At 42.7% G+C, this 23,646-nt stretch overlaps 1 protein-coding gene across 5 annotated transcripts in view; it reads left to right on the forward strand.

The window, feature by feature from the left end:
- The window catches only part of LOC137375766 (F-box/WD repeat-containing protein 11), a 185,434-nt gene extending 162,944 nt beyond the window's left edge, over positions 1–22,490 (forward strand). For all 5 annotated transcript variants that reach the window (XM_068043163.1, XM_068043165.1, XM_068043164.1 and 2 more), the window contains 5 exons: positions 342–460; positions 2,333–2,443; positions 4,113–4,191; positions 5,539–5,728; positions 20,473–22,490. In XM_068043163.1, coding sequence (XP_067899264.1) covers positions 342–460; positions 2,333–2,443; positions 4,113–4,191; positions 5,539–5,700 — 471 coding nt within the window. In that variant the 3' untranslated portion in view covers positions 5,701–5,728; positions 20,473–22,490. The remainder of the gene's footprint in view (positions 1–341; positions 461–2,332; positions 2,444–4,112; positions 4,192–5,538; positions 5,729–20,472) is intronic.
- Positions 22,491–23,646: the final 1,156 nt, after the last annotated feature.

Here is a 23,646-nt window from a genome sequence, read left to right on the forward strand (position 1 = left end):
TTCCAGTGTCTTCTGTTTCTATTTCATATTTCCAGCGTTTACAGTTGTTCTGTAATCTCTGGAGGGTTTGAGTGAATATAAAGCAACGCCACATTTCGCTTCTGATCATGTGTTCGCTATCCATTAGTGTAATTCTAAATGTGCCCTGAGCTCCCCAATATACCATGGTTTTGTGATGTTCTTCAGTTTTTCCCCCATCTGAAGGAGTATTGATGCATTTTCTTCGTGTCATTATGTTCAGAAACTTGGTACTTGAGCTGCTAATTTGACCCCATGCGAGCTCATGGTGAAAAGTAGAGACCTTTTTTAAAATGGTTTAGCCCTGTGTTTTAACCCTGCAGGTGTGGAGCACGAGCACTTGTGAATTTGTACGTACCTTGAATGGCCATAAACGTGGAATAGCATGCCTTCAGTATCGGGACCGACTGGTTGTCAGTGGCTCTTCAGATAACACAATCAGGTAGAATCTATGGGCTGTTGGATCTCTGTTCATATCTGTATATACTGATTAACACACATGCATGCAGATTGCAAGGTTATTGGGACAGCAAAGGGCAGTGGGTGGGACTAATTACATAACTTACAAAGAGCCAGCACAGGCACAGTGGGCCAAGTGGCCTCCTCTTGCTGCATGGTTCTTACCACGTATGGCATAGAATGATGAGAGCAAAACCATTTATCATACATCCATATGTAATCACTACTTTATCTGTATAAATTGATTACCATTGTGTAGTGTTTCTGGTAGTTTTGTAATGTGCAATGATAACTAATTAACAACCTAAAGCCTATCCTTTCTTTCCACCCAACCTCATAGGGTGCGTTCCACCAGGCACTTGGCATCCTATGGTACCTTGTTGAGATCCACTTGGTAGCATAAGGCCCGAGCGCTGATTATCTATTTATTTCAAGGGGGTTGTCATAGTTGAACCTACTGCTCTCCCCTTCCTGGCATCCATGCATGAAGGTGGTTGGATAATGATCTGGAACCTTGGCTGTGGGGAACTGCCCAGCATCCACTTGGCAGCTACCTATAGTAGTGCCACCCTGATTTAGCTTGCCTAATCCATTGTGATTGTGGTGCTCAAGTGATGGTGAGCAACATTAATGGAAGATGTTGGGTGGGTGAGGGGAAAACTGCAATGTTTGAGGGGAAGGAAGGAATTGGATAATGAGTGATAATGTAAATTGGGCCTGTTGTCAATGGAAAAGAGAAGTAATATGATTGGTGATTTCAGGAGTGTAAATGGACTAGATAATGTAGATCATGACCAGCTGTTTCAACTTATCCAGAACAGTAGAAATAGGACAAGGCTTGCACTTGAAGGGAAGTAAATTCAAAACAAATTTGTGGAAAAGTTATATCAGAGATCTATAAAACAAATTTCCCTAGGAAGACGGTGGAAGCAGTCAGTATCGAGTCAAATGTGAATTGGATTTCTTTCAGAAAGTAACATTTTATGATACAGTATATGAGTAGTTTGAGACATGATGTGGTTAAGTGCAGTGTACTTGGGAGGAACAGTACTTTGGACCTATGATTCCTAAAGCACTCCGCCACTGGAGTTTTCCTGGCACCATGTCTGGGTCTCTTTGTAGACTAAGTGACAGAGATTGGTTGCTATGATTAGCCAATAAATCCATTATTATTGTATCAAGCAACTACTTGAATGGTAGAAGGACAACTAGATGGATTTTGGTCTTTTTCGTCTAGTAATTCCCATGTTTATAATGTGTACAAAAAGTTACAGCATATAGGATAAAACTCAACTAATGGACACGTGAAAGGTAGGTTAGCTTTGCGTACATTTGTTCATCCTGTTCCTTAGTTTATCTAGTAAAAAGATACTATTAAGTTTAGCCTTGTACAAATGTCAGTTTTATTTCTGATTTCTTAGATGGCAACAGTCAGATCTGGCCCCTTTCACAGCTCAGCTGCTGCAGTGACATCACTGACCAGGCCGTCTCGGAAACTTTCTGGGTTACTGCTTTGGAGCAGTCAGAGAGCTGACCCTGAGCTTTGCCATCTCAAGCCAAATGGCTGGGGGTGTGGAGAAGTGTGTTTTCTGTACCTGACTGGGTGGGAGGTGGGTATTGACACTGGGAATCCCAAATGGAAAAACGTTTCATTCACCAACATTAACACCTCTCATCTTTTGATAACAGAATTTAGAGAAACATGATGTGGGAAAACTATGTGAAAACAAACTCTGTAAAGCACCCTGGGGTTGTCCAAAGCCTATCCATTCACTGATGTAGCTCCAGTACCAATCTAATTCTCTGTATTGTAAGAATGTTGAAATCGTTGACATGTTGGTGTTCTCTTTTGCAGGTTGTGGGACATAGAATGTGGTGCCTGTCTGCGGGTCTTGGAAGGGCACGAGGAGTTAGTCCGATGCATTCGATTTGATAACAAAAGGATTGTGAGTGGAGCTTACGATGGGTATGTAATCCTGATTGTGAACAATACTTGGAGAATCTGGAAAGGAGGAACTTGCATTCATATAGCACCTTTTATGACCTCGGGTCATCACAAAATGCTTTACAGCCAATTAAATACTTTTGAAGTGTAGTAACAGTTGTAATGTAGGAAAAGGTCTCATGGGACACATGCAACCTGCAAGTTCTGTCTACCTTCTCCACAAAGTCCCTGCAAGTTTTTTCCATTTGTACTTCTGTTATTTACTGACTTGCCCTGTTTGAATTAAATGGGCCTGGAGCTTCAAAAGGTGAATATCAAAATCTGCAGTGTACACAGGGAGGACCAGGGGAAAGTTATAATATGGTGCAGGCATGTGTACCATTCCTCCTCTCTCTAGAGGCCACACAATCTGCTGGGAAAGGCAATTAGACCAGAGGGCAAACTCCAGGAAATTATCCTCCAGTTCTATTACATAATCAAATGGAGAACGGCAGTGACTCAGAAATCCTTCTAATCCACAGCCTGCAGTCCATTTCTCTCAAATCCATCCAGCTCCCTTTTTGAAGCACTGTATAGAATCTATGCTTACCACACACATAGGTAATCTGTTCCAGAGGGTGATGACTGTCTGGGAAAATAAATATTTTCTAACATCTAATCTAACTCTTTTTGGCACCTTACCTTGAACTCATTTTTAACTTTTATCTCAAATACCCAATACGGTGGCAAAGTCTTGGGCTTAGAGGAGATATGATTGTTTTTAAACTTATTTCTCTAATGAGAATAGCTTCATCTAGAATTAGTAGAAACTTCATGGAAATAATTTGGCCCAATCAGTCTGTGTTGGTATCTATCCTCCACGAGTTGTAATCCTAATCCCCATGTGCCTTCCCTGTTTCCAAAGCCCTTTAGGCCCCTTTCCTTCACCCAGTCTTGTGTAACTCGATGTCCAAATTGTGTACAATAATGTTCCACAAGCATCAGTGAGATGATGAGCTAAGCTGATTTGGTGATGTTGGTTGAGGGGATAAATATTAGCCAGGACTCCAGGTGGAACTCCCCTGCTGCTCTTGCAGTAGTGCCATGAGATCTTTTACGTCCACCTGAGAGAGCAGACAGGGTCCCGGTTTGAAGTCTGATCCAAAAACACCTCCCACAGTGTCAGCCTAGATTTTGTGCTCAAGTCTCTGGACTGGCAGTTGAACCCACGACCACCTAACTCGGGCAATGGCTGCCATTTCACACTCTACTTAGTATCGTGTCACATCCAGGCACAATCCCCTAGTTTGTGAAGCGTATCCAGTGATGTATGTGAATTAATGGGTACAAGGGGTTCCACAGCATGCACCTACGTAGTTGCCAAAATTATAATCTTGACATCCCTAGTGCAATGTGGCTTAGTTTGGTACTTCATTGTTCAGTGCTTCTTGGTGCATTATTGCTTTTGTGTAGCAATAAGGAACCAAACAATCTTAAGTTGAGTGGTCATGAACTGTGAGTTCTTCATTTGTAAAGATATTTACAAGAGTGTGTGACTAGGTGTCTTGCTGAATCCCAACTGATCACATGCCAAATGACATCACTTCCTATGATGCTGTGTGGAGTATTTACACTGTTAAAGTGATATCACAACATTTCTCGGGGCTATTTCTCAGGATAACATAAACATTTGTGTCTCTTTTCTCTCCAGCAAAATCAAAGTATGGGACTTGCAAGCTGCTCTGGATCCTCGAGCACCTGCAAGTACTTTATGCCTACGCACTTTGGTGGTATGTATCCATGCTTCAGTGTTCCCAACGCAGCAATATTACTCCTATTGGGAGGGTTACACCAAGCTATGATTGATCAATAGCAGGGAAAATAATTCAAAGTACGTGTGGAGTGATTGAACTGTGCTTTTTTTTTGATAGTTGTTATCTGGAATGCGCAAAATAAATTTGCAGTTTGCAACAACTTTTTTTTTGAAAAAACAGGAAGTTGAAGATTGCTGTTTAGTAGAATATTCTAGCCACGTTAATAGGATAAAAATGAGCACTTGCTCGAGCATTCGAAATAGTGCAAATAAATTGTGATAGCTGGCTGGAAGATGATGGCCTGCTTGATGCCAGAGCCTATCCAGCATTGGAGGGTTGTAGAGAACCCATCACTCATCAAGAACAGCATGACTAGATCTATCGCAGCTTAATATTTATGTTAATAACACACGACCTGCTGTGGCTGCACCTCGCTATTCTGCATCCAGAGAAAGTCCACCAGCAGTGAGGCTTCACACGCCACTCCTCCTGTGCAAATCTGTCTGGCACTGCGTCAGCACCTATAATTCTCTGTTTAAGTACAGTTACCCATCGAATTGGCGGAATGCGCATTGGGCCTGAGGAGAGCATCAGACCCTAGTCAAGTCGAGCTGCATCAAGCAGAAACCTCTAACTGAAACCTCTTACTAATAATGTTTGGTGGTATAGAGGTTATCAGTAGTAGGGACTTAATGGAGGGGGCGAGTAAGACATAGGTCTCCATTTTGTGCCTCCTCCTTTGGGCAGCTCTTGGGATCCATGAAAGCTTACGTTTTGAGAGGTTTTGGCAGTAAATGATAAACTCTTTTCACTGTCAGGAGAGGTGATAACCAGAGGAAACAGGCTTAAGATAATAGGCAATAGGACCAAAGACATCATGAGAATTGTTATATGCAGCGATTTATCATGAACTGGATGTACTGCCTGAAAGGGTGATGGAAGCAGATTCAATAGTAGCTTCAAAAGGGAATTAGATGTATATTTGCAATGTTGTGGGAAAAGAGGAGGGGAGTAGGGCAATTGGATAGGCACAGATAGTCTGAATGGCCTCCTTCTGTGCAGTAAGTTTCTAAGTTCTGGAGGCACATCTCTTGCATTGACAGGTGAAATTGGTAAAATGAGTATTATCAGTGGCAAGTTCACTGTAAAAATGTCCTAAAAGGATTAGATCACAAGATGTCACTCAGATGTCAAGTAGAGGATAGTCATATTTCATCAGCATAACCCTGAGTAACCCATGCTGTGTGGGAGAAACTGCTTTGGTTTCCAGTCGTGATTGTTCCTGTATATTGACATGATATTGACCTACTGTTTCAATCACAGGAGCACTCTGGCCGGGTATTTCGACTGCAGTTCGACGAGTTTCAAATCATCAGTAGTTCCCATGACGATACCATTCTGATCTGGGATTTCCTGAATGTGCCATCAAGTAACCAGAATGAAACGCGTTCTCCATCGAGGACATACACCTACATCTCCAGATAACAGAATACGTGGCCACTACCTGGAGCAGGTACTGACGATTTCACTTTCTAACCAGCCAGTTTTAGCTTACTGCTCCTTGTCTTAGTTATCCACTGGACATGAGCCCACTCGTGTCCCAAGCAGCCTGTACCCATGCTGCTTTATAACAGGGAACTGTTTGTGCAAGGGGTGCCCTGGGATAGCTCTTCCTCAGGGTGCATGCGTTATCTGAGTTCAGCACCCATTAACAGCTAAGCCTGGATACTCATTCACACTTGGATATGGTGAGAATGTTCCAACCTCCTACCAACTCCTGTTTGATCTTTACTGCAGGAATAAAATACCAATTTGAAGAATATCCAGAGAAGTAAACTAAGGTACTGAATGTACTAAAGATAAAGCAGCATCCCTATTAGAATTAACTAATAGCGGAAGTATCTCCATTGTGATCATTGAAGAATTTACTGGACCTGACTGTGAGGAATTAATAGAGATACAGTCAGTAACACAGGCCACTGGGAGAGGCGTTACTGAGTGCCAGTGTGAGGGAGTTGGATTAATATCAGCAGAGATACAGTGACACGGTGCTGGGGGAAGGGGTTATTGCAGGGAGGGCTTACAGAGTGGTAGTATGAGAACCTGGATTAACATCAGTAAAGTTTCAGTCAGGGACACTGCTGGGATGGGGGTGAGTGACCGTGTGAAGTAGCTGGATTAACATCAGTTTAAAAAAAAAAGTTAGATCGCTGATTAATTTGTGTGATTGAGTGATTAGTTGATAGATGGTACAGGGTAGTCACTGGTTGAGACTGGCTTGAAGGCAGTGCCCAGAGCAGTAAATCTATGCTGCTGCTTGCAATTTGTGATCTTGTACCTGTACAGCTACAATTGGGTCATAAACTTTTATGGTAACACAACAGCTTCAAACTGAAGCCCTGGTAGTTTTATCAGTAAGTTAGGAGGTGGTCTACATCTGACTTGCTATTTTGTGGGCATGTTTGCCATCTATCTTGTTGGAAAGCTTTTGCCTTTCATTACAGACCTTTGTGATTTATAGAGTTCCAAATAGGAAGCTGACTTGGTTATTTGCTGTTAAGCACACACTGCATTCTACAAGAGCTCCTTAAACACCAAAGCAGTTTGGGCTAGCCCCATACATTGGTCGAGTCTCTGGGATGACCATCTGTAACTTGGCCTTCACAGATCCCAGAATTAACCAACCCATAACAGTAGGATGACTGGAAACTGAAGCAATACTATACCTTGAAGATATTCAACTGCTTCCCTTGTGAGGTGAGCTGCAGATTGCCAGAAGCACATGCTGTGAGTGAATTTGTGGCATGATCTGGTGCAGAATTGGTGAAACAGGAAAACTCCAGGACAAGAGCCAAATTGAAATATTTGAAGTTGATAAGTTCTGTGTTACACAGTAATCTTGCCTTTAGTGACTTCTTTCGGGTGAAGCTTTTTTGTGTATCCATCAAGGTTGGTACTAGTTCAGGCATCTAGTCAATGTTGCATGGGCTAGATTTAGAGTCAAAGCTCCTCTTCTGCTCCAACAGCATACCTCAAGCCCAGCCTCTTTTTTTAAAAAAAAAAAGCCCTTTTACACCACTGCAACATCTCCACTTTCCACAACAGCCATTCTCTATCCGCTGAGAGAGATGGCAATTTAATGCCAGTTGAAGAGGCATTTACCGGAAACTACCAAAGCTCATTTCATATTGGACACATTACAGCCAACAAGCAGAAGAGACTTTCATTCCATTATTCTGGGCTAAGTATATGGCGCTTAGTCCCAGAGGTGCTTGTATTCCTGCTGATATTGAGAACTTTGTCCTGGCCTTGAGTTCTGCATAGGGAGGGGGAAAGTCAAAAGTACCATATGGTAAATGGGTCACACTCATACATCGACGTTCCTGTAGTTCAGGTGAAGTGAAACACTACCTGCTCAGGCTACCAGACTTCAGTTGCCTCTGGGATTTTGCTAAATTTTCTGAAAATCTGCATACCAACTGCATAGAGTTGTAAAAACAAAGTGCTGGAAATACTCAACATGTCTGGAAGCAATTGTGGAGAGTGGAACAGAGTTAACATTTCAGATCAATGACCTTTCATCAGATTTCCAGTATCTGTGGTATTCTTTTATCCATAGATCTGTACCTGTGAAACCTGCTCTTCTCCTGCTCCAGCTGTACTGTATTGGTCTTCCTGATAGCAGAATTCACCCAAGGCCTTCAAGCTCATGGGATTGAGATCTGGTGTGCCCACTCGACTACTCTTTGTATGCTACCTGCATCAATTACGGTCCCTGAAAGTTTAGTTCCAGAGCAACTGAAGGCCACATTACTCACGTATTCTGGTCATGTCGTCCTCTCCAGCCTCACTGGATGGAGGACATTAAGACCATGCATGGCCTCAAAAAGAAAAGTCACAAGGGTGCAGCCACAACATATGTGTTCACCTTATACTCAGGAGACTAATGATCTCTATATCTCAATAGCAAACAAATGATTGAAGTTCTTACTAACTAACTTTGATACAATTCAGTTATCCTCTTCTCTTAAAGTGCTTGCTCTCTGGCTCATGTGCCCAGTGTCTCGGTCTTGAGCTTTTGCACCTTTCTTTGTTTCTTGTGGAATGTGCCAGTCTGCACGGCTACTGCTTGAGGTCACTTCTCTAGGGGTCGCAAACCACACATGTGGTGGTCCATTTTTTTAATGGCATTCTCGGCCTTACCCTCTTATCCCAGCTGCCCCCACCCCCTTTGCAAATCTCTAGGGAAAGAAACTTATGCAGGGGCCCTGAAACGCTCGATGCAGCAGGTATACAAGTAGCCATGCACTTCAGTGAATGTAGATATGGGCATCAGAGCCATCTGTGCAGCATCATAATCTTATAGGGTCACTTTTTTTTATATTCATGGGATTTGGGCGTCGCTGGCTAGGCCAGCATTTATTAACCATCCCTAATTGCCCTTGAGAAGGTGGTGGTGGGCTGCCTTCTTGAACCGCTGCTGTCCATAGATACGCCCACAGTGCTGTTAGGAAGGGAGTTCCATAATTTTGACCCAACTTGCAGGTGGTGGTATTCCCATGCATCTGCTGTCCTTGTTCTTTCTGGTAGTAGAGGTCGTGTTTAGAAGGTGCTGTCTAAAGAGCCTTGGTGCATTGCTGCAGTGCATCTTGTATATGGTACACACTGCTGCCACTGTGCGTCAGTGGTGGAGGGAGTGAATGTTTGTTTGTAGATGGGATGCTTGTCAAGTGGGCGGCTTTGTCCTGGATGGTGTCAAGCTTCTTGAGTGTTGTTGGAACTGCACCCATCCAAGTAAGTGGAGAGTATTCCATCACACTCCTGACTTGTGCCTTGTCGATGATGGACAGGCTTTGGGGAGTCGGGAGGTGAGTTACTCGCCGCAGGATTCCTAGCCTCTGACCTGCTCTTGTAGCCATGGTATTTATATGGCTACTCCAGTTCAGTTTCTGGTCAATGGTAACCCCTAGGATGTTGATAGTGGGGGATTCAGCGATCGTAATGCCATTGAATGTCAAGGGGAGATGGGTAGATTCTCTCTTCTAAATGGACATTGCCCGGCACTTGTGTGGCACGAATGTTACTTCCCACTTATCAGTCCAAGCCTGGATATTGTCCAGGTCTTGCTGCATCTGGGCACTGGCTGCTTCAGTTTCTGGAGTCGCAAATGGTGCTGAGCACTGTGCAATCATCAAACATCCACACTTCTGACCTTATGATTGAAGGAAGGTCATTGATGAAGCAGTTGAAGATGGTTGGGCCTAGGACACTATCTTGAGGAACTCCTGCAATGATGTCCTGGAGCTGAGATGATTGACCTCCAACAACCACAACCATCTTCCTTTGCGTTAGGTACAACTCCAACCAGCGGAGAGTTTTCCCTCTGATTCCCATTGACTTCAGTTTTGCTAGGGCTCCTTGATGCCATACTCGGTCAAATGCTGCCTTGATGTCAAGGGCAGTCACTCTCACCTCACCTCTGGAGTTCAGCTCTTTTGTCCATGTTTGAACCAAGGCTGTAATAAACTCAGGAGCTGAGTGGCCCTGGCAGAACACAAACTGAATGTCATTGAGCGGGTTATTGCTTAGCAAGTGCCGCTTGATAGCATTGTCGATGACACCTCCTATCACTCAACTAGACTGATGGGGCGGTAATTGGTGGGGTTGGACTTGTCCTGCTTTTTGTGCACAGGGTAGATGCCAGTGTTGTAGCTGTACTGGAACAGCTTGGCTAGGGGTGCAGAAAGTTCTGGAGCACAAGTCTTCAGTACTATTGCCGGAATGTTGTTAGGGCCCATAGCCTTTGCAGTATCCAGTGCCTTGAGTCATTTCTTGATATCACACGGAATGAATGGAATTGGCTGAAGACTGCATCAGTGCTGGGGACATCAGGAGGAGGCTACAAGTAAACTCAGGATCTGGCTAGGAAAGGGTGCTACTGCATTTTCTGTCATCACTTGGGATATAAACTCTGCCAATACCATGTGCATCCAATGGAGCAGCTCCATGCTATGCACTAGCCTCCTTTCAGCAAGCTGCCACAACCCCGTTGATGTACAGTATTGTACAGGGGCGTGTACTGATTCTTAAGAACATCTCAAATTTTACTTGACACGCAGTGTTTTTTTTAAAGCTGTCAATGCTTTCATATCCTCACTTGAATTTTGGACTGTAGGATGTTTTGATTTTTCTTAATCAAGTTTGCTAACAAATACACTCCTGGACAAGCTCCTTATTGTAAGAGGAGTGGAATATAAAAGTAAGGAAGTTATGCTAAGTTGTATAGGGTGTTGGTGAGTCCACACTTGGAGGTACTGTGTACAGTTTTGGTCTCCTTGCTTAAGAAAGGATATAATTGCATTGGAAGCAGTTCAAAGAAGGTTCACTTGACAGATTCCTGGGATGAGGGGGTTATCTTATGAGGAAAGGTTGAACAGGTTGGGCCTGTATCCATTGGAGTTTATAAGAATGAGGTGTGATCTTATTGAAACATAAGATCTTGAGAATTGACCGGGTGGATGCTGAGAGGATGTTTCCCCTTATGAGAGAGACTAGAAACAAGGGATACCATTTGAAAATTAGGGGTCTCCCATTTAAGGCACCTGAAGAGAAATTGTTTTCTGAGAGTCATTAGTCTGTGGAAATCTCATCCCCAGAGAGTAGTGGAGAAGGGGTCATTGAATATTTTTCAGGCTGAGTTAGTTACTTGATTGACAAGGTGGTCAAAGGGTATGGGGATAGACAGGAAAGTAAAGTTGATGCCACAATCAGATCAGCTATGATCTGATCAAATGGCAGAGTAGGTTTGAGGGTCCGAATGGAACTCTTCCTGATTCATATGTTTGCATGAACATATGTATGTTCGTATGAACTCTGGTATAGTGTAGTGCCTCATAGACAAACTGAAGATGATTTGAAATCAAAAAGTCATGATTGCAGAAGATGGAACAGTTTCACAAAAGGAATTTTTAGTTATTCGAAGGTGAACTGCCCCAAACTTTGCTTGGCACGTTTCATGGAGCCACCTAAAGCATCCACTAGAATTCCTCGTCTAACCTGTGTGAAATCAGAAGCACATACCAAATGTGTTAAATCGACATTTGTATTTCAGTTTTTCTGCCCTCTGCTAGAGTGCAGATCCACAAATGCTGTAAGCCAGGGTAACCCTGTCATCAGTCACATTCATTGTATGTGAACTCAGACTGTGAAAGGCAGTGGACATCTGAGTCCAGTTCAGTCCTCACTTAGGGGGATTTGAGGAAAAAATATTTCACCCAGAGGGTGTTTGGAATCTGGAACACACTGCCTGAAGGGGTGGTAGAGGCAGGAACCCTCACAACATTTAAGAAGTATTTAGATGAGCACTTGAAACACCATAGCATACAAGGCTACGGGCCAGGTGCCAGAAAATGGGATTAGAATAGATAGGTGCTTGATGGCCGGCACATACATGATGGGCTGAAGGGCCTGTTTCTGCGCTGTATAACTCTGACTCACCTGATATCCATGTGGGTACTTCCAGGCAGAATTCCTCGAATAGTGTGAGGGAATGGAAACATTGGCCAATTCCTCCCCATTTGACCGCGATCAGCTAACTCAATACAATCAAAAACTCCTCTGTACGTCTTTTGCATGCTGGCTTTACTAAATGAGCTCTTGAGCATATTTCTTTTTCCAGTGGAGCAAGCTGAAATGGTGACTCTGGTTTCCCACACCTATAGCTGCACTCTGTGTAACACTTGGAAACTTATATGCAGTCTTTTTCTTTGACCATATGAATTTGTCTTGTTGAGGGTATGGGCGGCAGTTCTGTACAATGCATTGCATTCCGACAGAAACTGACAGTAGGTCTTGGTTGCAATCATGTATTCATAGAAAGTGCAGTTTGTTTTAGCAGTTCCAGGTCCACCTTACTGCCTGCACTTCCCCCCCCCCCCCCCCCCCCGCCTTTCTCTTTTAGCTGTCAAAGAAAATGATATGCAGTTCGAAATATTATTCTTGACAGCTTTTGGCCAAGGACAAATTTTTCATTCCTTGCTGTTGAATTCATTTTCATTTCTGTAACCTGATTAAAATTGTTCCCATATGATAACCTGGCTGTTTTTAACCTTTTATACTGCCACTCCTAAGCTGTGCTGTAACTGGAAAATATAAAAAGCCTTGCATTTGTTTTAATATAAATACAAGTTGTTCTTCAATTAAGTTGGTTCATAACCAGTGAACCCTAGGACATGTAATTGGTCAGAAATCAGTACATTTCATTACCTGGTTTGATGCTTGACATTATCTTAATCTTGAACACTCCTTTGACCAAATGGAAGGGCCACTTTCGTGATTCCATTTGGGGAAAGATGTTTGATTAAGGTCCATTCTGTCATTGAAAGCAGATGTTTGTAGGCTGAGAGGTTATTCTTTGTGGGGTGAACACCATCTCATGCAATGAGTTTATCTTTATTGCAAGTGTTTGGTGGATATGGAATTGTCTTTATAACACACATTCAAAATCCTCACTAACACTTGCTTCAACTATGAAGGCTCCAACGAAAACAGTACATAGGACCATACAAGAACATATTGTGCCTTTTGATGAAGAAATTACTTTTCTTCATTCTTGACATCCTGCACAGTGGGAATAGGCAAAGCTGATGTAACATTCTGCAAACTGGGGAAGGAACGGAGAGAAGAGGAATCGAAAAGGACAAGATGTTCTTCCGTGGTTCGGGTGACGGTTCCTTTTGAGCTTTTAAGTTGCTCTTATGTCATCAGCATGAGCCTTCCCACTTTTGCAAAGGAGAAAGGAAGCATTCTGACACTGGAGCACCAGTTGGTCTTTGCTCCTATTTGGTAAAATTTCTACTGTATTTTTGTTGATGATTTATCCACTGTTTACTTCATTTCATGGGTGAAATGAATGGTAAGACATTCTCAGGCTTCAAAAATGCACCAAATGAAGGTGTGAGATAGCCGTGGTCAGTGCCTTTAGTGTTCCTCCAGGTACAACATTATACTTGATCACTTTTAACCCAGCTTCTCAATCCATGCCCATTGGGAACAGACTCAACCCTGCTGTAATGCTGTCTTCATTGGAAAAGTCAGCATATTTCTCAGGATCTATTGGTCAGGCCAGTGGTATTGGTCTTGAAGTGGCTAGGTCATTGATACCAATTGTCTCTTACATTTTGAGTCACCCTGCTATCTTTTGCAGTGATATAATAACTTACATTTATACAGTGCCTTTAATGTTGTATACTGCTCCAAGGCACTTCACAGGAGTGGTATCAAAAGCATTTGACACTGAGCCACATGAGATATTAAGAGAAATTTGTCCTTCAAGCTTTGGTTGAAGTAGGTTTTAAGGAGCATCTTAAAGGCGGATAGATGGCAGAGGGGTTTAGGGAGGCAGTTCCAGAGCTTAAGGCTCAGGCAGCTGAAAGCATGATTGCCAAAGGTGGAACAACTAAAACAGAGGATGCGCAAAAGGCTAGAATTGGAGGAGTGCAGAGATCTGAGGGTTGTAGGATTAGCGGAGGTTATAGAGCCAACTTGTGTCAATCAGGAAAGGGAGGATTGTATTTGTGCTATTTTGTGGCTAGTGGAATGGCTTTACCACGTTACAGTCCTGACCGTAAGTTTCGCCTTTCATAATGTTGAAGTCAGGTTTCATTTGACTACATTTCCAAAACTACCATAGAGTAACGTACACATTTCTATGAAACAGTGCTGCTTCATGTAACGTCTTGAGTTGCAAAGACCTGTCCCAGCAGCTGAAATTTCCCTCCTTCAGGCTATCTCATGCTGGCTGTGGTAAATGCTAGAATGAAGAAAGGTAAACAGCCCACACCATTGACCCTAAGGCCTTCTGTAAGCACTGCATGCCATCCCCTTTGCCCTTGCTTGGGAGTGGATTTTTTTTTAATTTTTAGTCTCTGGATCTAAATGAACTAGAGCTTTGTGGTCAGTACAACAGCTTTTTACCATGTTGGAATGAACATCACAATGTCTGCAGTTTGTATCTGGGAGCACACTACTGATTTAGTCTGTTCCTACAGTTTTTAGAGGGTACCTCAATTGTCAAGAATGAAGATGCTACCAATCTGGTCCCTTATCAACTTCAATTTATTTTAAAATCTTTTCTGCTGAAACACTAGGACAGTTTTTTCTTTCCTTTTGGGTACAATCTTTAGGTATGGATTCTTGCCCGATTAATTAACAGCCAAAAATAAGTTCAAAGGATCAACATGGCCAATAAAAATAATAGTAAAAGGCATTATTTTATCACAAGTCTACAAAAATGTAGTTCTTATCCCACCTTTCATCTTGACTTTGATCTTCTGGTGCTGAATTTCATAGCCAGCAATAAATGAGTACGTTTTCCATCACATCATCTTCAAAGCTCATCTAGTGCCAGTCTGGCCATTATGGCATAGGCCTTAACAGTCGACAGACCTTAACAGCTCATAAGTGAGGAAGGGAGGGAGAGGGTGGGGTTTGTCTAATGGTGTGGAGTTAGGACATGCTGTGTCTGTCGTGTTACCACAGACTTGTTAGTTCCACTTGAGAGATGATTTCAATCTGATTTCATAATTTTACAAAGCCCTTTTTCTCTTAAAAGTTGCACTTGGGACCATATTAATGTGCGCTGTCAGCTCTTTCGTAATTTGAGGCAAGGGCAATTCACTGAAGCAGGATCAATACAGGTTTGCTGAACAAACTAGCAGTAAAGTCTTGGTGTGTTCAGGATGTTGAACAATTTGCAAAAGTAATGGTTCAAAAAAAAACCTCAATTGTGTGGACAGCTTACCTTTAACTTTAGAATGGATCAAAGCTTCCTGGTAAAGAGAGAACTTACATTTTGATATTACCTTTCAAGTGTCGTCCATGGCTCAGTGTTGGCACACTTTCCTCTGAGTCAGAATGTTGTGGGTTCAAGTCCCACTTCATAGTTGCGAGCTCATAATCTAGGCTGATACTCCAGCACTGTGCTAAGGGAGTGTTGCACTGTTGGGTGCTGTGCTTGGGTGAGTTGTTAAACCAAAACTCCATCTACCCCCTCAAGTGGATGTAAAAGATCTCATGGCATTCCAACAAACGCAAGAGATTTTTACCAGTGTCCTGGCTAATATTTATCTCGCAACCAAAACATTCTGTAAAACCGAATGGTTTTTATTGGTTATTATCATACTGTTTGTGGGAGCTTGCTGTTTGTAAATTAGCTGCTTTTTTTCTGGCATTAGAACAGTGACTACACTTCAGAAGTAGTTAATTGGCTTTAATGTGCTTTGGGATGTCCTGAGGTCATGAAAGGTGCAAGTCTTTCAGGAAACCCCAAAGCGTTTTATAGCAAATGAAGTGCTTTTTAAGTATAGTCAATGTTGTGATGTAGGAAACACTGCAGCTAATGTGTGCACAGCAAGCTCCCACAAGCAGCATTTAGATAATGAGCAAATGTTTTGTTTGTGGTGGTTGAGGGGTAAACGTTGTTCAGACACATGGGAGAACCTCCCTGCTCCTCAAAAAAGTGCACTGGGATCTTCCTTGTCCACCTGGGGGTGCAGATGGAACCTCTGACAGTGCAACACTCCTTCAGTACTGCAGTGGAATGTCAGCCTGGATTGCATGCTCAAGGATTGAGTGGGTCTTTAGCCCCCAGTCTTCTGACTCAGGTGAAATTGCTAACATGCTGTTGCCTAAGGTACGAGTATGAAGGCATTGGTTGTTACTGTGGCATTTGCTGGGATGTAAATAATATAACCTTTCTTATTGGGCTTCATTTTTATGGGCAGCAACTGACATTCTTGTACAAAGTTCAGCACCAGTTGGTTGGAAGTTTTACTGTGTAGGGTATTCTATCTGACAGTTTCCAGCAGGGGTCCCTGAAGAGTGGAAGCCTTGGCTGAATTTCTCCTTTATCCCTCACTCCTGACATTTCCTCGTGCAAGGGAACTGAGTCTGAGGCATCCTATTGCTACCCTGGCTGTGATCTGCAAATAGCTGGTTACTGGGGTCTTTTCAACTCTGTGCAGTTCATTACCAGGTCAGAGCTTTGCCAGCTGAGCTAATAAGGAATTCTCAAACCATGAATTTATTAAGAGACGCACCTGGAGGATGTAACCTTTTTGTGGTTTTGTTTTGTGCACAGCCTCCAGTCCCGTGAATGAGGGATGTCAGTGTTGGTGGCAGCTGTATTTGAAAATGGTGAAGGTGTAAAACTGCACAGGATTTAATCTGTCAACTCACAGAAAGGCTCTTTGTCCACTGTGTGTTGAATTCTGTGAATTTTTAAAAGAAAAAATTGAGGGGTTGATCTAATGCAAGTATCATATGCCCTTGTTCAATGCTCCCTGGACTGCTGCTCATCGATTTGATCGACACACCTAAGCTGGCAAAAGGCCTCAATATCAAAGTCATCAATTAAGAAACTTGCATTCAGGAAACTAACATTCCTGACATTCGGAGAACTGGGAAAAGCAATCATTGTTTTCTAAAAAGACGACTCGTTTATGATCTGCACACACTAATACTATTAGAAGCAGTTGGGGACACAGTGTTGTGTGTGGAGCCTTTAATACCCTAGTCCTATTCTGTTCTGTTTGGAATTAGTTTTGATTTATTGCAAAGTGAGAAATTTGCAGAGGGTGCTTTTTGAGTATTAAAACCTGATGAAGACTGCTCTGTATAGCAAAATGCAAAAGATTTTGCTTAAACTATTTTCTGTTGGCTGCTGATGAGCAGTTTGTGTGATTAGCATCCCAGGTTTTAATGGCACCCTGAAGCTTGGTGATTAGGCTTCCACAGTTGCCCCTCTCTCTCCTTTTGCTCAAAGCTCCAAAGTTTTTGAACAGACCTGGAACTACCTGCTTACTCCATCGACAACAACAACTTGCATTTATATAGCACCTTTAACATAGTAAAACGTCTCACTGCTTTACAGGACTATTATTAAAACAAAATTTAACACCAAGCCACATGAGGTATTCGGGTGATTGCTTGGTCGAAGAGTTAGGCTCTGAGGAGTATCTTAAAGGAAGAGAGAAATTTAAGAAGAAAATTCCAAAGGTTGGGGCCTAGGCAGCTAAAGGTGCAGCAGTAAAGGGTGGAGCAATTCAAATCAAGGATAAGCAAGAGGCTGGAATTAGAGGACCATGGAGATTGAAGGGTTGTAGGGCTAGAGGAGGTTAGAGATAGGCAGAGGGCAAGGCCATGAGATTTGAAAACAAAGGATGAGAATTTTAAAATCATGAATGCTTACTTGGGAGCCAGTGTAGGCCAGTGAACATAGGAGTGGTAGGTGAACAGGTGAATTGGTGAGAGTTCGGATATGGGCAGCAGAGTTTTGGATGATGGTTTCAGGAGCAGATGAGTTGAGGCGGTGCAGAGATTGGTAATGCTACCTAGGTGGAAGTAGGCAGTCTTGGTGATGGTACAGATATGTGGTTGGAGCTCATCTTGGGGTCAAATATGACACCAAGTTTTAATAATCTGTTTCAGTCTCCGTGACCAGGGAGAGGGATGGAGTTGTTGGCTAGGCAAATGGAGTTTAGTTTAGAGATACAGCACTGAAACAGGCCCTTCGGCCCACCGAGTCTGTGCCGACCATCAACCACCCATTTATACTAATCCTACACTAATTCCATATTCCTACCACATCCCCACCTGTCCCTATATTCCCCTACCACCTACCTATACTAGGAGCAATTTATAATGGCCAATTTACCTATCAACCTGCAAGTCTTTGGCATGTGGGAGGAAACCGGAGCACCCGGAGGAAACCCACGCAGACACAGGGAGAACTTGCAAACTCCACGCAGACAGGACCCAGAATTGAACCCGGGTCGCTGGAGTTGTGAGGCTGCGGTGCTAACCACTGCACCACTGTGCCGCCCAAGTTTATAGTGGGGACTGAAGACAATGGTTTCAGTCTTCCCAATATCTAGTTGGTGGAAATTTCTGGTCATCTAGTACTAGATGTTGGAAAGTAGTGTGATGAGTCAGACAGTGGGGAGGTTGAGAAAGGTGATGGTGAGGTAGAGCTGGGTGTTATCAGCGAACATGTGAAAACTGATGTGTGTTTGGATGATGTTGCTGAGGGGCAGCATGCAAATGAGAAATAGGGGACAGCTGAGGATAGATTCTCAGGGATGCCAGAGGTAAGTCCTGGAGCAGGAAGAGAAACCATTACAGGTGATTCTCTAGCTACCACTGGATAGTTAAGAATGAAACCAGGCACGTCCTACCCAGCTGTGGACGACAGTCAAAAGGCATTGGAGACTATGGTCGACTGTCAAAAGGCTGCAGCCAGGTCGAGAAGGACACAGAGGAAGAGTTTACTTGCGTCCCGTAGGATGTCATTTGTGGTTTTGTGGGGCATTTCATTGCAGTGACAGGTGAAAATCTGAGGGATTCAAACGTGGAGTTGCAGGTAAGCTGAGAATGGATTTGAGGGGTGACAGGACTTTTAAGAACTTCGGCGAGAAAAGTGAGATTGGAGATGGGGTGATAGTTTGTAAGGACAGAGTGGTCAAGGGTGGAATTTTTAAGGAAGGGGTGGTGGGCGATTTGAAGGGCAAGGGGACATTACGTGAAGAGAGGGAGCTATTAATAGCTAATATAAAGGCCAGGAAGGGAAATTGGGTGGTCAACAGTTCAGTGGGGAAAAAGCTCAAGGGAGTAGATGGTGAGTCTCTGGGAGGGCTTGAGGGGAGATATGAGAGAAAATGGACAAATTTGCGAGTTCAGGGCTAGGGAACTCGCTAGGGAAGCTGAGAATGTATTTACGTTAAGTTTTGCTTTGAGGTAAATGTAGTTTCTGCTTTACATCAGTGCTACATTGTAAATCCAGAGAGATTCTGGAGTGTGCAGTGGAATGAGACTTCCTGGAGGTGATGGTCTCACACAACTTCTATTTGAGTGAAAATATAAAATTGTTGTAAGCCTGAGCGAGCAGAGATTCTACTATCTCCACTCTCTAAACATTTGGGCTATGTATCCAAGGCAAACACAAGGTTCTCTGCTAATCAGGCAGCAATCTGTAGATTTATAGCCTGACAGAGTGTGCGTTCTTCTGTCTTCTGAAGCCGAAAGCACTTGGCATGTGATTCCCCTAATTTCCCCTTTTTCAGTGTTTACCCGGTACACTCTGGTTCATAAGGGACATGGGGTCCACTTGCAGGAAGTGCCCCACTGCTGAATCCAAAAGCATAACAGGATGTTTAACTTCCACATGAACCTCTAACAGTGCAGACCTCCCTCATTCCAAACTTGAGTGCCAGCCTAGATTAAGTACTCAAGACTGAGTGGAGCTTGAACCCTCTGACTTGGGTGAGAGTACTCCCGTGTGAGCATGGGCTGACACTTTAATTTACTGTGTACATACCTGTGCTAATGTAATTATAACTGGACAAATCCAGCCAGATGTTTGTGGAAAAAGATACTGCAGGATGTTTTTTTTTCAAGAATTCCATTGAAATTAACACTTTCAGTTTCTGTTATTGATTTAGGGATATAGTATCTCTGTACAAAGGCTGGGGAGTAAAGAGGGTAGTGAGGAAGATCTCTGCATCAAGTTGGGGAGAATTGAGAAGGTCGTGTGTTACAATTTGTGCAAAGTGAAGGCAACACACCTATTCCTTGTGCTGGTATATCTCCGTCTGTCGTGGTTGTCTGTCCAAAAAGGGCCTATAGCATGTGCAGTCCGTTGTATAGACTACTTCACAAAAGCCAATGCGCCTGTTTCTATGTGTGGGAGCGCGCACATGCTCACAATACATGTAGTACTTTTGACTTTGACCTCTCATAAATCCACTGCTAACTATCCATTAAATAACTGGTCTTATTAAACCTCGGGATGTCCCAAAGCACTTTACAGCCCATGAGGTACAATTGAAGTGTAGTCACCTTGGTAATGTAGAAAAGTGGCAGCCAATTTCTACACAAGATCCCACAAACAGCAGTGTGGTAATGACCAGATATTCTGTTTTTGTAGTGTTAATTGAGGAATAAATATCGGCCAGGATACCAGGAGAACTCACCTCTTCAAAATAGTGCTGTAGAATCTTTTACATCCACCTGAAAGGGCGGGCAGGGACCTGAGTTTATTGTCTTGTCTGAAAGGCGGCACCTCCAGCAGTGCTGCTTTCGCTCAGTACTGCGCTGGAGTGTCAGAGTAGATTTTGCACTTGGGAATGGAAAACAGTAGAATTTGAAAAGAGGAATGGTTAATCAAAACCTATACTTATAATCTATACATTTGTTCCACAGGGGCTGGAATTACTACTGGATATTGGCTATGAAGAGCCTGAAAATGACAATGCTCAAAGAGCCATGTTTAGTTGTGGTGACCTGGTTTTTGTGGATGTGGACAGATTGAAGCCAGCAAGCTATCAGTACAGTATATCATGCCTTCCCCTCTCTTTTCTCTTTCCCTCTCGTTCCTGTGTTTCCTTTCCTCGAAGGTCTCTGAAATGACATTTACAACAGAACTTGCAAGACTGAACATTTAACGAGCCTAGCCATCCGCCATACTATGTACAAAAAAGAGCAGTCTCTGATTCCCAAAGCTGTGTTTCAAAAATGGATTCTTCAAAATGGACACGCTGCCAAACCTTTGATCGGAGGGAGGACTGGGCTCATTCAGTATCGCTTTGCACTTTGCCCTGAGAAAAGGGGATGAAGAAGTCATTTGTTGGAACGTTTGTTTCTTTGTTTGGGTGCCATATTATTTTACAACAACAAGCAGAATTTCGAAATGCTTCGGTATGTATTAGGAAGCATTATTTTGTCAAAACTTTTGAAGAGGCCCCTCAATTTGGCTGCCATTCTCCCTTTTTTCATTCAGATTACAAATGGGTGCACGTTCAGTACAAGGAAACAGTGCATCGAATGAATCCCTAAAGTTTGCGTTTTTTGAAAAGGGGAGTTTTCTTTTCATATATATATAATATATATTATATATATTACTAACAGTAAATAGAAGTGTTAGCTGCTTATATACAAAGATTACATGCAATTCGAGCTGTGTCGAATGGAGCTAGTTGTATATAACGTCATGTGTTGATTGTATAGTAACCTATTTGAACCTTCTCATGGGAATTTTTTTCTTTCCCCAAATGTTCTTGAAACTAACGGAGGGCTATATTGCACTAACTGTGAAAAGCATGTATTTACGCATAGATTGCTGTGCCCCTTCCCCTTTTCAAACCAATGCCACTACTGTGATTTAAAGCAAAATCCATTCTAATCCCAGATTATTACTTCTGTGCTCCTTTCAAAGATTTCCCTTTTTTAAAGTATAAAAACCCTGTTGAATTTTTAATTTATGTACAAGTCAAATTAATTTTGAATACAAAGTGATTTAATAGTTGTTTCGGCCTCGCCACCTCTCTTCCTCCCCCCCCCCACAAACAATGTTGTATGGCTAGGTGCAGTTTATGGCCAAGTAATTGCTGAATATCTTTGTTTTTGTACATATTCTAGATCCTTCCTTGTGTTTTGTCCAGACGTATCTGCCTATCTGCCAGACAAGCTTCAGATTAAATAAGAATGTTTCCACCTCTTTCCCCCCCGCCCCCCCTTCAAAAAGAAACATAATTTACTGGAGCACACATTTTGTAAAAGTGAAAGCTTTGTTTTAGACATCTCAACTAACATTATCTTTGCACAAGCAGTTACCTGTAAGTATTGCCTCTATGGTTTATATGTATATCGAAAACTGGCAACTAGGCCATAACATTGTCATGGCCAAAGCTGAGATTCTGTACTGTTTTTTCTCTTTTTTTCCCCCCGAGAAAGGGGTTCAGCTGCTTGTGTTTTACACGTTGAGACACAAGACGTCCAGTCACACACAGTTGGTGTCCTGTTTGTGTTTAGGTGTATATTTTGTAATGCTTTAATTTAAAGACCTGTTTCGAAGTCCTGTGCCCAGTATGTCACTGCAAAGGAATTTTTTCAGTTGGCAGCTGCAGAACCATGTAGCAGGAATGCGAAGATCCGAGGATTAAGGAGCTGTTTTGACATTGGCTGTACTCTGCGAGTATGCTTACTGCTCACAGCTGTGGACCCTGTTGAGGGACAGTACGACTGATGCTCTGGAAGCGCTGGGATGCGATGATTATATCATGTAATTATGTTTGAAACCTCTGAACCCTGCCTACTTTCCAGTGGAAATATGTACTTGTGTCTCGACAGTTCATAAAGACTGTTATAAATGTACAGAAAATTGTTTATCAGTTCAAGCTTTTAACGTGGAATGTGCTTAATAAATTACTTCAGTTACAAAATATGCTGCCAGTTACAAATAATCACTTAAGATACAACCTGGGCCACTGGGCTTAACATAGCAACAAGTGCGGGCACTGTAGTGGGTGTGTGTTTCAACAGGCAGGAAGCTCGCAAACCTTTTGTTCTGTCACACCGCCTCACAATTGCCTGTTATCGGTAATACAGAGGAAGTATAAATACTGCAATATTTATATAAAAATCTGACTTGTATCCCTTGAGTAAAAATGATTAAGGGACGATCTAATTTAGGTGTTTAAGGAGATTTTTAAAATTCTTTCTTGAGATGTGGGCATTGCTGGCAAGGCCAGCATTTGTTGCCCATCCCAAATTGCCCTTGACAACTGAGTGGCTTACTAGGCCATTTCAGAGGGCAGTTAAGAGACATCCACAGTGCTGTGGGTTTGGAGCCACAAGTAGACAAGACCAGATGAGGATGGCAATTTCTTCCCTGAAGGACATTGGTGAAGCAGATGGGTATTTACAATTGATAGTTTCATGGCACCATTACTGAAGCTACTTTTTAAGTCCAGATTTTTTTCTTTTTCAGTAATACAGCTGTTGAAATTTTAACCAGTGATCCCAGGGCATTAGTCTGGGTTACTAGTTCAGTGACATTACCACTCCAGGCAGGGTGAAGATGCAGATCAGCCAAGATCTAATTGAATAGTTGAAACAACCTCAAGGGGCTGAATGACCTATTCCTGTCCCTCAGTAGTTCTCAACTTGAAGTTTTCACTGTCCATCTGAGACATGTCCATGCAGCTGCTATCTGAGGCAGTGGAAAATTCTTGTGTTACTGGAGTGAAAATCTCTTGGTTGTAAGGAACCTGTGTGTAATATATTTCAGTGATCTTTGTCTAGTTCTTTGTTCAGACTAATGTGGCAAATGGAAGCTTTCAGGCTGATCCAGTTGGAAGCACTTTTTTGAGGTTGGAACAGAATCACTTTTGGGGCCGTTAGGAGTTTTACTCTCTATGTAACCCATACTCTACCTGTCCTGGGAGTGTTTGGGGCAGTGTAGAGGGAGCTTTATCTAAGCATTGCTGTACATGTCCTAGAAATGCTTGAGAGTTCATACTGAGTGTCTTGGTGGAAAATGTTCCAGTCTCTGAGAATTCACACTCCGACAACAGCAGTTGACTGGTTCTTGCACTG

This window comes from Heterodontus francisci, chromosome 12, assembly GCF_036365525.1.
Source record: "Heterodontus francisci isolate sHetFra1 chromosome 12, sHetFra1.hap1, whole genome shotgun sequence".
In the NCBI taxonomy this organism is placed as follows: domain Eukaryota; kingdom Metazoa; phylum Chordata; class Chondrichthyes; order Heterodontiformes; family Heterodontidae; genus Heterodontus; species Heterodontus francisci.